Source organism: Phalaenopsis equestris, unplaced genomic scaffold (genome assembly GCF_001263595.1).
Source record: "Phalaenopsis equestris unplaced genomic scaffold, ASM126359v1 Scaffold000149, whole genome shotgun sequence".
Classification (NCBI taxonomy): Eukaryota; Viridiplantae; Streptophyta; class Magnoliopsida; order Asparagales; family Orchidaceae; genus Phalaenopsis; species Phalaenopsis equestris.
This window is the reverse complement of record NW_018164591.1, coordinates 554,486-567,388: the sequence shown is the minus strand read 5'-3', so window position 1 is coordinate 567,388 and position 12,903 is coordinate 554,486. Positions and strand designations below refer to the sequence as shown.

At 37.8% G+C, this 12,903-nt stretch overlaps 2 protein-coding genes across 7 annotated transcripts; one reads left to right on the top strand and one right to left on the bottom strand.

The window, feature by feature from the left end:
• Positions 1–240: 240 nt before the first annotated feature.
• Positions 241–6,161, top strand: LOC110021812 (adhesive plaque matrix protein). Of its 6 annotated transcripts, XM_020720470.1 has the most exons (8): positions 241–417; positions 529–633; positions 719–845; positions 911–982; positions 1,073–1,118; positions 1,206–1,518; positions 1,612–1,728; positions 6,046–6,161. In XM_020720470.1, exons 1-7 carry the CDS (start codon positions 384–386, stop codon positions 1,647–1,649), a joined length of 735 nt encoding a protein of 244 aa, XP_020576129.1. In that variant the 5' UTR covers positions 241–383; the 3' UTR covers positions 1,650–1,728; positions 6,046–6,161. The 6 variants fall into 6 exon arrangements, with proteins under 6 accessions (XP_020576129.1, XP_020576133.1, XP_020576131.1 ...); XM_020720474.1 differs by lacking the exon at positions 6,046–6,161 and having other exon boundaries at positions 1,221–1,518; positions 1,612–1,887; XM_020720472.1 differs by lacking the exon at positions 6,046–6,161 and having other exon boundaries at positions 1,212–1,518; positions 1,612–1,887.
• Positions 6,162–9,489: 3,328 nt separating this feature from the next.
• On the bottom strand, positions 9,490–12,872 carry LOC110021828 (formin-like protein 16; the record flags this gene model as incomplete). The annotated part of the gene is given in 2 exon segments (XM_020720490.1): positions 9,490–11,017; positions 12,708–12,872. Coding segments are annotated over 2 exon segments (1,504 nt in total), but the record flags the coding sequence as incomplete, so codon positions are not given.
• Positions 12,873–12,903: the final 31 nt, after the last annotated feature.

Here is a 12,903-nt window from a genome sequence, read left to right as displayed (position 1 = left end):
GCAGCTCCAAATATTAAAGTGCAAAAATAAAATAGGGGGAAATCTTTATGTTTTTCATTTTCCAAAAAAAGGTGAGTCGGGTCAGGCCGCAGGAGTTAAAAATAAAGAATTTATATATTTTGCATTAGTGAGATCGCATACAGACTTCTATGTGTTGCACGTATGAAATAATTTTTCGTGTGAATGGCAGGAGATGAGCTAAGGCATGAATGCCCCCACCCACTAGAGGCTGATCATCTTAGCCGTCCAGATTCAGATCTTGACGGCGAAAGAGACGCTACGCGGTGGCGGGCACCGACCTATCTCTGTCCCAACCTGGTCTTCTTCGAAGATAGAAAAAATCAACAGTTTCTCCTTCCATTTCACCTTAACCGCGCTCTCTCATGTCGATACAAGGTCGGCTTCTCGACGTCACAGGTAATCTTCTATTCCTTCTCGCCGCCGATCGGCTGAAAACCCTCATTCGTTCTATCCATTCTCTTTGCTGAAACTGAAATTTATGGGTGATCCCTTTTTTCCGGCCGGAAGTTGTGGGATGCTCCAAGCTGAAGGATACCGAGTGGATTTCTCGCCAGGATCCATACGTTTGCCTCGAGTATGCCACCACCAAGTTCCGCACCCGCACATGTACTGGTCAGTACAGTTTTCTATCCCCTTCAAGTTCAGATCCTCTCTCTTTCTGCTATTGTGCTTGATGGTTGAAATTTCTTGGGGGAAGATGGTGGGAAGCACCCTACATTCCAGGAGAAGACCGTCATCCCCTTAATCGAAGGCCTCCGCGAGATCTCCGTCGCCGTCTGGAATAGCAATACCATCACATTCGACGACTTCATCGGAAGCGGCCGGTAAACCCTAATATACCCTCTCTCTCTCTCTCTCTGTCTCTCTGACACATCACCCATCCCCTTAGGATTCTGCTACATAAGGTCCTCTCCCAGGGGTACGACGACTCCTCTTGGACGCTTCAGACTAAATCCGGCAAGTAAGATTTCACAACTGTTACTACAAACACTACGAATTCCATGCCAAAAATAACCATTATAACTTCGATTCTGCCTCAACTACTTTGCAGATTCGCCGGAGAAGTGAAGGTAATCATGCACTTTGCCGGCGCTTATGTAAGTTACTTATCGAATATCTTCAAGTTGCAAAATCTTAACTCCGAACTAACATCTTCGATCTTCCCTGTATCTCATCATCATCAGCAGCAGCAGCAGCAGCAGCAGCACGGCTACCAACAACACAACTCCCAGGAATCAAATTATCCGACGAGCACACTGCAGCCTTACATGCCTATGGCTCCACCTGCTTCTTCTTCCTATGCTCCGCCTCCCCTCTACCCTCCGACGATGAACCGATACTCTGCCCCAAGTTCAGGTTACCCGTCTGCTTACCCGCACGCTCCGTATCCATCGTCCACTTACCCTCCTTCGCCATACCCACCTACTTCTTATCCACCTGCCCCCTATCCGCCTCAGCCATACCCTCATGCCCCAGGAAATCCCTACAACGCTCCAGGTAATACGATATGTTGACAGTTGGAACCTTTCTCTGTTCTCTTTTGTTGCCATGGTTAAGCTTCAAGCTCACAATGAGGTGTTTTGCATTTAGGGGCTTACTCGGGAACTTATCCTCCGCCATCTTATTGAAGGATGCGTGGATGATGATACGTGTTTGGCCAGTGTACGAAGTAGACATGGATTGAAGATATGCTCTGTTTTGCAGAAGGTTGTTCCAGTGTTTTAATTGCTTGTCTAGTTCTTTAAATTTATTTGCAATTTTAACTTTGTAGAATTGTTTGCTTGCTCTACAATATTTAAATTGACGCAGTGAATGGTTTAAGTCTCCATTTTTTACCACCAATTTGTGATCTACTTGAAACAAACTTACTGTTAAATTAACAAATTTTCATCTAGGCATTACACAAATCTTCAGGCATTGCAGGAATCTTGAGATAATTTTTTTTTGGTGAGAAATGTTTGAACACCGATTAGAAATCATCAAAAATTTCAATTTCAGTAAACTTACAGTCAAACAGACCAGATCGACATGACGTACCTTATGACATCAAAGTTGGTCCAATCCAAATTTATTGAGCGCATATCGACCCATTAAGTTTTTTTTTAAAGTTTCTAGTGCCCAATTAGAAGGTCAAATGAATTTCAAATTTGACAACTTTATAGTAGAATTGAGTGTCTCGATAAGATGAATACAACGAGTTCACGATCGCTCAATTTCGATATCATTAAGGTACTAAATGTTTACAGAATGTCATGTGATCGAGAGAATCTCTCCAGGTTATCCGATAGAGTAGTGTGGATTCATTCCTTTTTTTGTAGGGGGACATCTCTAAGTGTCTATGATATAACCTACCCACTCTTTGAGAGGGGACTAAGTTCGAGATCTGAGCCTGAAGAAGGATCGGGAGGAGCTGAAGCCCAATGTTGTTTATGCACCAAAGATCTATTGAAGTTTCATGCTTCTGCAACAGCCCACCATCGTTCGTCAGCCAACGACGATCTCCATCGACCACCTTCTGCTACTTGCAACGAAACTCCCTACGGAATCTCAACATGTATCGTGTAATTCTAGCGTACGTTGTAAAGTAATGAAACAACAGACGATGCAACAATACACCCAAAGATGTATAACGAGACCACCCTTAAAACCATGCAGGAATGGAATGCATACTGAAGATGGTGTAACGATGAAACTCTGAAGACGCACTTTGAAGTCGGTGTAATAATCACCCTAAGTACAGTGTAACTACCTGTCATGACCTATTTGATTGACTGCGACTCACATGACCCATAGCTCGTTGAGCTCTTTGATTTCGGTCCTTGCGGTCTCTGAATGTCATCGCAACTCATCGCTACAGCTTGTGTGACCAATTACAACCTATTTGGCTCACAACTTATGCAACTCCCGATTTTGGCCCCTACAGTCCACGAATGTCATCGCAACTCACAACTATAACTTACGTGACCAATTACAAACTACATAACTTACAACTCGTGTAACTCCTAATTGTGACTCTTGCAGCCTATAGGCGTAAGAACAACTTATCATTATGACATACGTGACCAACTACGACCTACATGACACAACTTATGCAGTTTCTGACTTTGGGCCTTTTCGCCTACAAACGTCATCACAACTTATCATCGCAGCCTATAGACGTCATTGTGACTCATTACTACGACCCACTTGACCAACTAAAAATTATGTGGTTCCCAGTGAATTCCAACTCTGACCTTTGTGATCTACGGACGTTATTGCAATTGACACTGCGATCTACATGACCAAATACAACCTATGTGGCTAACAGCTCCCGCAACTCCCTATTATGGCCTTTATGGCCAATTGACATTCTTGAAGCATCCATCTATATCCTATATAGCCAACTACTGCCACGACATTCAACTACAACCTTTACAGCAATTTGGTGCTACGATCACTGTCTACAACATTCATGGCAGACTACTGTCTTCATATCCATCAATTATGGTATTAGCGGTCTGTTATACTATTATTGTTAAACTATTACTATATATTAACTTTGTAACTCTATTTTTCCTAATTCTAAATAAGAGTGGACTCATATACTCACAATTACTTGGTGGATTATTTCAATTAAGCAAAGCTTCGTGATTTTTTCCACTTGCTAAGTTTTTCTATATAAAAATTGAGTTGTCTCATCCAGTTTACTTCCCTTTTATCTATGTGTGTGTGGTGGACTTTATTCAACGTTGAGGGTCTGTTTGGGGCAGCTTTTCTGGTGTGTTGTGGTTTGAAAACGCAGCTTAACCTGTTTGAATAGTGCGGCGCGGTCTACCCCGCAGCCTGTTGTTTCTTTGTGATTTTATTACCCTTCCTTCACGATCATTTCATATGTGGCCCCCTCTCCTGTGTTTCTTCTGTCCTAGGTTCCTCTCTCGATCAGTCTCACGCCTTAGGTAACTCCCTCGTTTTTCATGCGCCTCTCTACAATGCGTAAGGGTTGCCTTTCTCTTCTCTCTCTTCCCTTTGATCCTCGGTTACTATGCTTTGTATGTAATTTTTGTGCTCATTTTTTATAGAATTATTTCCTCGTTGTGTTTTTCTGCTTTATCATTTACGGTTTCTTGTTAGAATATTGTGGACTTTGAGATTAGTGGTTATCTCATTCACCTCCTCTGATTTTTCGATTTGGAATTGTGGATTTTGCGATTTGGTATGTTGTTTTTTTATCAATGTTTATGATATAAATGGATGATGAGTGTGAAATGGCTTTGTCTCGCCACGTTCAAAGGAATGGCTTTCTCTTATCATTGTGTTTTTACCATTGTGTTTGTTTATTATTCACCTCCATTGATTTTTGAGTGGGAATTTGAAAAATAGATTGAGGGTGTTTGATTTGTTGATAAAAATGTTTCGGTTGCTCTGTATGTAACCTGATTAAATGATTATGGAGTGATTTTTATGTTTACCTCCACTAACTTTTGAATGGAAGTTTGAAAAATGGATGAAAGGAGGTGTTTGATTTGTTGATAGCAATGTTTCGATCGTCCTGTATATAACCCGATTAAATATGATTATGGAGTGTTTTTTATGTTTATGTCAACTTATTTTTTAGTGAGAAATTGAAAAATGGATGAAAGAAGGTTCTTGATTTGTTGATAGTAATGTTTCAGGTGTCTTATATGTATGTGCCTCAATTCAAAAATATTGGATTGGTTAGCTTTGATGTTTGAGTGAGAATTTGAAATTTGGATGAAAGAGGGTGCTTGATTTGTTAATAGCAATGTTTCGGGTGTCATGTATGCAATTGCATTAAATGAAAAATATGTTAATGTGTGGTATCGGTGGTTGTGTGGTGTGGCAGTGGTGTTGGTGTTCGTAGTGGTGTTGTGGTGGTGTTGGTGTTGGTGTTGGGGTAGTGTTGTGATGTGGTGTTGATGTTGGTGGTGGTGTTGGTACTCTGGTGGTGGTGTTGATATGATGATAGTGGTGATGTTGTGGTGGTTGTGTCATGTGGTGTTGTGGTAGTAGTGTGGTGGTGGTGTTGGTAATTATTTTCTTTTCATTGGTAATTCTAGTTTTCTTCGAGTTGTGGTATCTTAAATGACACTTTATTTTTTATGGTAAAATATTTATGTTGATGAGTTCTTTTCATGCTGATAACACAGTAGTCAAAACAAAAGAAATCGGTTCATCTGCTATGTGAGATAAAGGTATTAAACTAATTTTTTGTGACCTCTGTCTTAAGGAGTTGGAATTAGGAAATAGGTCAACAACCTATTTTAACAAAGAGGGCTAACAAAATAATTTAAAAAAACTTCAACGGAAGTACATGAAGGGGATATGATAGATTGCAATTAAAAAACAAATGAGATCGATTAAAAAAAGATTTAAAATTTTGGAAAGAATTGAAGTGAGGATCCACGGGTTGGGTTGGGATCCAAAAAATAGAACAATTAATGCTTCGGAAGATTGGTAGGCCGAGAAATTAGGGGTGGCAATTGATGCGAGGATCCACGGACCAAGAGATTGGATGTTGATTAGTTCCTTTCCTTTTTCAATGATATGGTTTTTGAGGTTCTTAGAGAAATTAGGGGTGGCAATTGATGCGAGGATCCACAGACCAAGAGATTGGATGTTGATTAGTTCCTCTCCTTTTTCAATGTTATGGTTTTTGAGGTTCTTGTGGATGGATCTTTTGGTGATATGCATATGTGAAAAATGGTGAGTTGTGTATTACGTTGTTTAATGACAACCAAAAACCCTTTTTTTAATAAGATATATTGTCTTCTTGTAATAAAAGATTCGTTGGTTTATACTCCATTTTCTGAGACTTCATAGTTTTATAAAACTTGAATTGATTAATTTAAATATTTTTTATTATTAATGTTGCATCTAAGAATTTGTGTTTTGTAGTTTTGAGCCTTCAGAAAAAATGAGCTTAAGGACTTCTAGTACTTCTAGAACATTGTACTGCTACTGTGGATTATACTGTTCTTTGCTTACTTTGCGATAGTCACATAACTATGGGTGATAGTTTTACAGATCTTCAAGAAAAAAGACAGGGAACTGTGACTTCTTTAGATGGGCGGATCAGTTTGAAGATTCCACCGCGGATAATGATCAGACGCGGATAGTTTTGTTGGAGAACAAATTATCTCGTGACATGAACCGACTGCATTCTACAAATAATATTATCATATTATTAATTGTTAGTTTAGTGATTTTTTTTTTAGTTTTGTTAATCGTGTTACTAATTTGTGAGGTGTCTAGTTTGATTTTGTAACAGTCAAATTGGATATTTGCAACTTGTTCAAACTGATATATAATTCCCATGTTTTAAGGATTAGTGTATGAAAATACATCTAATTCGATTGCAATTGATATATTGCAACATGTTCAAGTTCGGCCTTTATTCAATTGCTAGTTGGGCATCTCTTTGAGAACAAAAAGGAGTGAGAGTGGATATTATATATATTTGTTTAATGAAAAAATAACTTTCAATTGAAAGTGAAGAAAGCTTTATTGGATAAATAATGAAGGATAAGCTCATTACATATTATCCCAACATGAATTTAAAGATGATCATGTTAGATGTGAAGACGGAATACAATATTAATGTCGTATGATAAGGCATTGTGATGTTGTTAGAGGGTTATTATTTTTGTAAGATGGCCCCCAAAATTTTCCCTTATAAATCTTAATTATAATTGTATCTTATTATGCTAGACATGCAAAATTCAAGGATATAGTGTTCAGAGTAGATGAATAGTTTTTTATTATTTATTATAGAAATATTTTGCTTGTAATAGTGGCCCAACTGCCATTAGTCTCATTTATTTAATAACAATTGTAATAGTGCTTTCAAGAACTAAGAAGTGATAAATGTATAGTTTGAAGGTGTCAATAGATTTGCAATACTTTATGGCATAGAAGGTTGGCTAGTAAATGAGAAGCATAACATTTAGTTAAATGTTGCTCGGATGTTAATGCTTAAGTGAGTCGGCGACTTTACACTTAGAGATAAAATGTGAAACGAATATATTTGTTAAAGGTTTAGAGTAGCTTTGATGGCATGGTCACATTAAACGTCGGCCATCTTATGACCCAATTATGATAGTAGATGATTTAGAGTTGAATTATGTTATGAAAGGTAGATGTACACATAAATTGACTTGGGCGTGTTGTATAAAAAATGCACTTGATTTATTAGAATTATATAAAAAAGTCACTTAACATAACACAATGGAGAAAAATGTTTTATGTTGCCGACCTTACTTAGTCGAGGAAAGGCTTGTTATTTTTGTTGTTGCACTCTATGTTATGACAATCATCTTACATTTTACATAATTAGTTGACAAAACATGTCAATTACATTATATTGGGTAACAACAATAGTGATCGCTCTTAATGCATCGGCCTTAGATATCATGATCAATGATAGCACAATCGAACAATTTTATATTAATGATCAAACATTAAACAAACAATAATGGATTAACACTCGATTTATTTTTAAAATAATTCATATAGTCCAAGCAACATGATCGAGTTCTATCCGTTCTATGATCAAATCATCCAACATTTTTAGTTACAATTCAATAATGATTGTGAATTTTTAATCCACTATCAAATAATGATAGCACCATCTTGATATTATGATTGAACTATCTTGAAATGATTGTCTTTAAATCACAACTAATCAAGGATTGGATCAACTTCAAACTTATTCTATGCATTTCGACTATAAAAAGCTTTATGTTTATGGGATAAATAAAGTTTAATTTTCATTTCCTTAGTTTTGTTGATCTAGCTGCTGCTATAATAAATAAAATAAATAAATAAAAAGTCAATTTTTTACCCTCTGTCATTAGACATTTTCTTTTGTCATCAAACTTTATTCTACTGAACAGCCAAACTAATCTGCTATGGTTAACTCCAGTTGGCAAAAGGAATGTGGCCGCCGGCCAACTGCTGCATATTTCTCTCTTCTTTTGGACTATTTTGCAATAAGAATATAAAATTTAATTATATACAGGTAAAATGAGAATAAAATAATAAGTATAAATTTGAAAGTATTCTATTTTATTTTAAAAAGAATTTTTAAAAAGAATTCTAAGGATGTGGAATCTTGATTTGTTCATGAATCAGAGAGAGCGAGAGATATTAAGACTTTCTCATAGAATGTTTTTCTTATTTTATAGGGAATATGATATAATATGCGACATTAATTTTTACCCCTGCTTTATTGGGGCAGTTACAGGACTTTTTTAAGTATTTTGCATATATGAGTCGATTGTTGACTGCTTTGTCTTGCTCGGCTTTGGCTTGGTAAGGGTGGTTTGGTTGGCTTGACTGAATCAACACAGTTGGTCGACTGGATTTTAATTAGCTTTGGGCTAGCTAGATTTTATCGGTCAATTGATCTAGTCTGACTATTGACCCAAGATCCCTGGATGGGAAGCTTCTGTTGGCAGAATGTGACTAGACTATTGAGCAGAGAGTGAATTAACGTAACTTGAGAGATAACTCATTCCTGGTGATGGAGATCATCCATGATGAGTGTGAGGCTTTGTTACATTGTCAATTATTGGTCTCTTATGTGGAAGCTTGAGGGCACTTGTAGGACTGTTGGTGATGGTGAGGAACCAGATTATTTTCTTGAGATGAATCTGTTGAGAGGTAGGTTAATGTCTTCGCTCGGCTTCCCTGTAATGGTTAGCTCAGATGTTGATCTTTCTATTCAAGTCCGATTAGCCCGTACTTGGATCATTCTTTTTTTGTTCCTCTCCTGACTCGGTAAATCTTCGTCCTTGGTTTGGATGACTGCATCCAATCGAATAAGTGGAACCTCTTGGTCTCGTGTCGGTGAGTCCTTTGTTGTTTCTCATTCTTTTTGGATCTTTAGTTCTCTTCAAGATTTTTGCTAGCACATTATTAGATATCTTACCATATAAGAATTGCATAGTATGCATGTCAATGTCACCACTAAAAGATTTTAACTTTTGTATTTGAAATTTGGATTGAAATTGATTAGTTTTAAGCAAGACTTCTTAAATATTTGTACAATATCAATGATTTAATCATATGTTTTCATAGACAATTAATAAACTATTCTATGATTACTCCTAAAAATAATACAAGTCATTTTACATCAGTTGAATCCAGAAATATTAAGACTAAAACTACATTTTATCCCACCTCTCTGCTGAGAAAATATTACCTTTGGACGTTAGGAGTCCAATGGTGGGGCGTCATATGTCAAGTGGGCCCCACCATAACTGGCCAGAGTTAAAAATGGTGGAGCTCACTTGACACGTGATGACCCACCATTGAACTCCGAATGTTGTGCTAGCCGCACCTTAAATATGTAAAATCATATTGCATTCACAGAGCGCCTAGTTTGCTAAACTAATTTACATTTGAAAGTATATAATTCAGTTAAAAAGCCAAATAACAAATCAAATTTGTAAACTGAAAGCTTTCTCACATATCAAACAAGAAATATATGTACAACAATGTCAATGACAATTTCTTCTCAAATTTCCGATGTCACTGGAAATTCCAATGAATTTAACAGGAAATCAAAACATAAATTCAGAAATAATTTTTTTTTAAGAAAAAAACATACCAGCAATCAAATCAATGAAGCATTTGGACGAACACCTTTGCTTCATCTTAGAAATCATCTTCCTCCTCTGAATCCGATGATACTGAATTATCCGACATGAATCGAGCAGGTAAATTCGGAAACCTGGTCGTAATCCTCTTCTCTCTCACCGACGGTGACTCGGCCGTCTTCGCCGCCGGCGAGCGATTTGTCTCTCCTTCCTCCGCCGGGTTTGCCGCCTTCTTCTTCTTCTGAAGAGTCCTGGTAATATCAACGCACGCCTGATCCACCATTGCCAGGAAATCCCTCACTATGGCAAAAAGCTGAAGCGGCTGCGTGCCTTTGTCCTTTGAAGTCCCCGGCTGATAGTACTCCGTCGTCCTCCTCACTTTCTCCATTACCAACCTCTGCTCATCCTTCACATTTTCTATCTCTCCTGCCGCTGCTTTCACGAACTCCGTCATTTCTATCACAAAGCCTCCTTCCTCCCCCTTCCAGCTCTCCACCAGCTTCTGGATCTCCGCCAAACGCGCCTCCACGGCGCCCCCACCCGCGAGAGCGTCGGGATCGATCGCAGCCGCTTTCTTCACATTTGCGAACTCAATGCTGAGCTCGCCGACGATTGGCAATCCCAGCATAATGTACTCCTTCTCTCTCTCTTCCCTCGCCATCCGATGCGCTTCCTGCTCCGCCAGCTGCCGGATGCTCTGACTCCGGTTCAATGCAGCGCAACGCTTGCCTTCCGATCGAACGACCTCCTCAACCACGAAATGGAGCAGATTCGTCTTCCCATCGGTGCTCTTGATGTCTGAGAGCTTGCGAAGAGCGATGAGATCAAACGCCTGCGCATTTCCCCTCGCCGTGCCGGCGTTCATCCGGTTCCCAGCTTTGAGAATAGCTTCGAGCAGCTTGAGGAAGAGAGGGCGGGTGCGGAGCTCCTTGCATGCTAGATCGAGGGTTTTGAGAGTGTCTTTGAGGATGAGGATTTCGGGTTCGTAGACAGAGGAGCGGAAATGGAGGGCGGAGACTCGTGGGAAAGCGGCGGGTACGGATTTAAGGATGTGAAAGAGGAATGACTCGGCGTCTGCGAGGTGAGACGTGTCGCCCGAAAATGAGAGGATTAGGGTTTCTTCGTCCTTGGTGAGGGAGATGCGGGAGAGCTTCTCGAGGGTATCGTTATCGAGGCCATGGCCGTCGATCAAGGCGTCAAGGATGTCATGGCGGCTGACGGCGAGGGTGCGGAGGATGATGGAGGTGTTTTGGGATTTGCGGGGGTCGAGAAGGCGTATTTGGGCGGGACTCGGACAGGAGATGGAGGTGGAGGTTGTAGCAGAGGTGGCGGAGGGCCGGCGGGGGTGGTTGGTAGGGACGTAGCCGAATAGGGTTTCTAACAGCTCGTCGTCGAAACTGGGGTAAAGAGATGATTAATAAATCTCAAAATTAAGAGAAAAATTTGCGCAAATTTAGGTGAAGTTATATAGACATTATATCGGCATTATATTCGCGTTATATTCATTCTAACCTCTAAATAACATAACAAAATTAAGAGAAAAATTTGCGCAAATTTAGGTGAAATTATATCGGCATTATATTCGTGTTATATTCATTCTAACCTCTACATAACATAATTGAACTTACAAATAAGTCTTGTGTTTCTATTTTAACATATATGTAGGTTACATGTAAGTTACATGGAAGTTATATGGATGTTACAAGGGACATAACGCGAATATAATGTTGATATAACGTCCATATAACCTTCATTATATACGCAGCGCCACGTACGTCTTATGTACGCAAATTTTTCTCCAAAATTATGCGTTAAATATGTAAATAATTAAGATTCGTGTGTATGCATGTAATTTTTTTCAAAAATGTATTCTGTTTCAAATTTTTATAACTGAAATATGACAATTATTCCAATATATTGTCATGCTAAAATAATAATAATAAAAAAACACAATTGAAAGAATTTATAATTTGATTATTCATTAAAAAAAAATCACATTTGAATAAAAGATTATAGAAAGCATTAAATATTTTATCATTTTAATTGTATAATCCATTACTTAAAATTATGAACAAGTTTAATTAATTATTTTATAAAGAATGACTGAATTTATCATGTATTTTTAATTTTTCATTAACAAATTTAAATCACTAATTAATATTATTAATTATAAAAAATTATATTTTAATTCTTTTTTCTTTTTCAAATAATATTGCTATCAAAGAAAACATTGAATATTTTCAATCATTTAAAACCAGGTCAATAGCCCAGTATATATCAACACACATAAATGAACAGCTGGAATTTGAATTTACACCCCGCTGAAATATTATTTATTTATATATCTTTATTTATTTTTTTTTAATTTTTGATTCACATAACATTTTAACATTTAAATCATATAATAAAAAATAACTAATTAAATTAAGTTTGAAAATAAATTATTATTTAAACAACTTTAAATTTAAGCAATATTAATGTCAGCTAATGCAAATTATATATATTAAATAAATAAACTCTTATAATTGGCCAAGCAACTGAATGATGGTTTTAATAAAATCATATTTAACATAATATCATGCCGTGCTGCAAAAATCTAATCTTTCTAAAAAATTATAATAACCACCATAACTAGGGCTGTCAAAACGGCTTGTTGTTTGCAAACAGCTCGTGTTCGGCTCGTTAATTTTGATCGACAACTTTGGACTTGATAAATATGATGGTTTTCTCATAAATGCCATAAAGACTAAATTCATCAAGTAGTATAATCATACAATTAATCCTAATTAACACTTGATTAACTACATTATAAAATTAGACAACTTCAATGAAATGCATAAAACGAGTACAATTTAGGGTGTAAACGCTCGTGTTCGGCCCATGTATATTTTCTTTGTTCGTGAACAACTCGTGTTCTGCTCGTTTGTTTAACGAGTCGAACATGAACACACTTTTTGAGCTCGAAATATATATGAGCTGCTCGTTTACACCCCCTACATCCAATTTAAAAAATTTAAAGTACGCTATTATATAATATTTAAATGCAAATGTATTATCAAAACAAATCACAACCGTCAAAACACGTACCCGGTGGATCCGTCGGTAATTTTGTCCCACACCATCGAATGCCCCGCGTTGGCCGGCGTGACCTTGTCCCAATGTAGCGGCTTAAATATCAGCCTTTCGTTCCGTCCTTCCGGCACCGGCGGCGGCCTCGAAAAATTCGCAGGAGCCGGAGTTCCTCCACCTTTTCTCGCCGCCGGCGGCGGCGGCGGCGGGGCGG

Excerpts from the sequence above, each read along its gene's own strand:
- LOC110021812 (XM_020720470.1), top strand. The coding sequence starts at position 384 with ATGTCGATACAAGGTCGGCTTCTCGACGTCACAG. Across the intron at positions 983-1,072 it reads CTTCAGACTAAATCCGGCAA|ATTCGCCGGAGAAGTGAAGG; the intron begins GTAAGATTTCAC and ends ACTACTTTGCAG. Across the intron at positions 1,519-1,611 it reads AAATCCCTACAACGCTCCAG|GGGCTTACTCGGGAACTTAT; the intron begins GTAATACGATAT and ends TTTTGCATTTAG.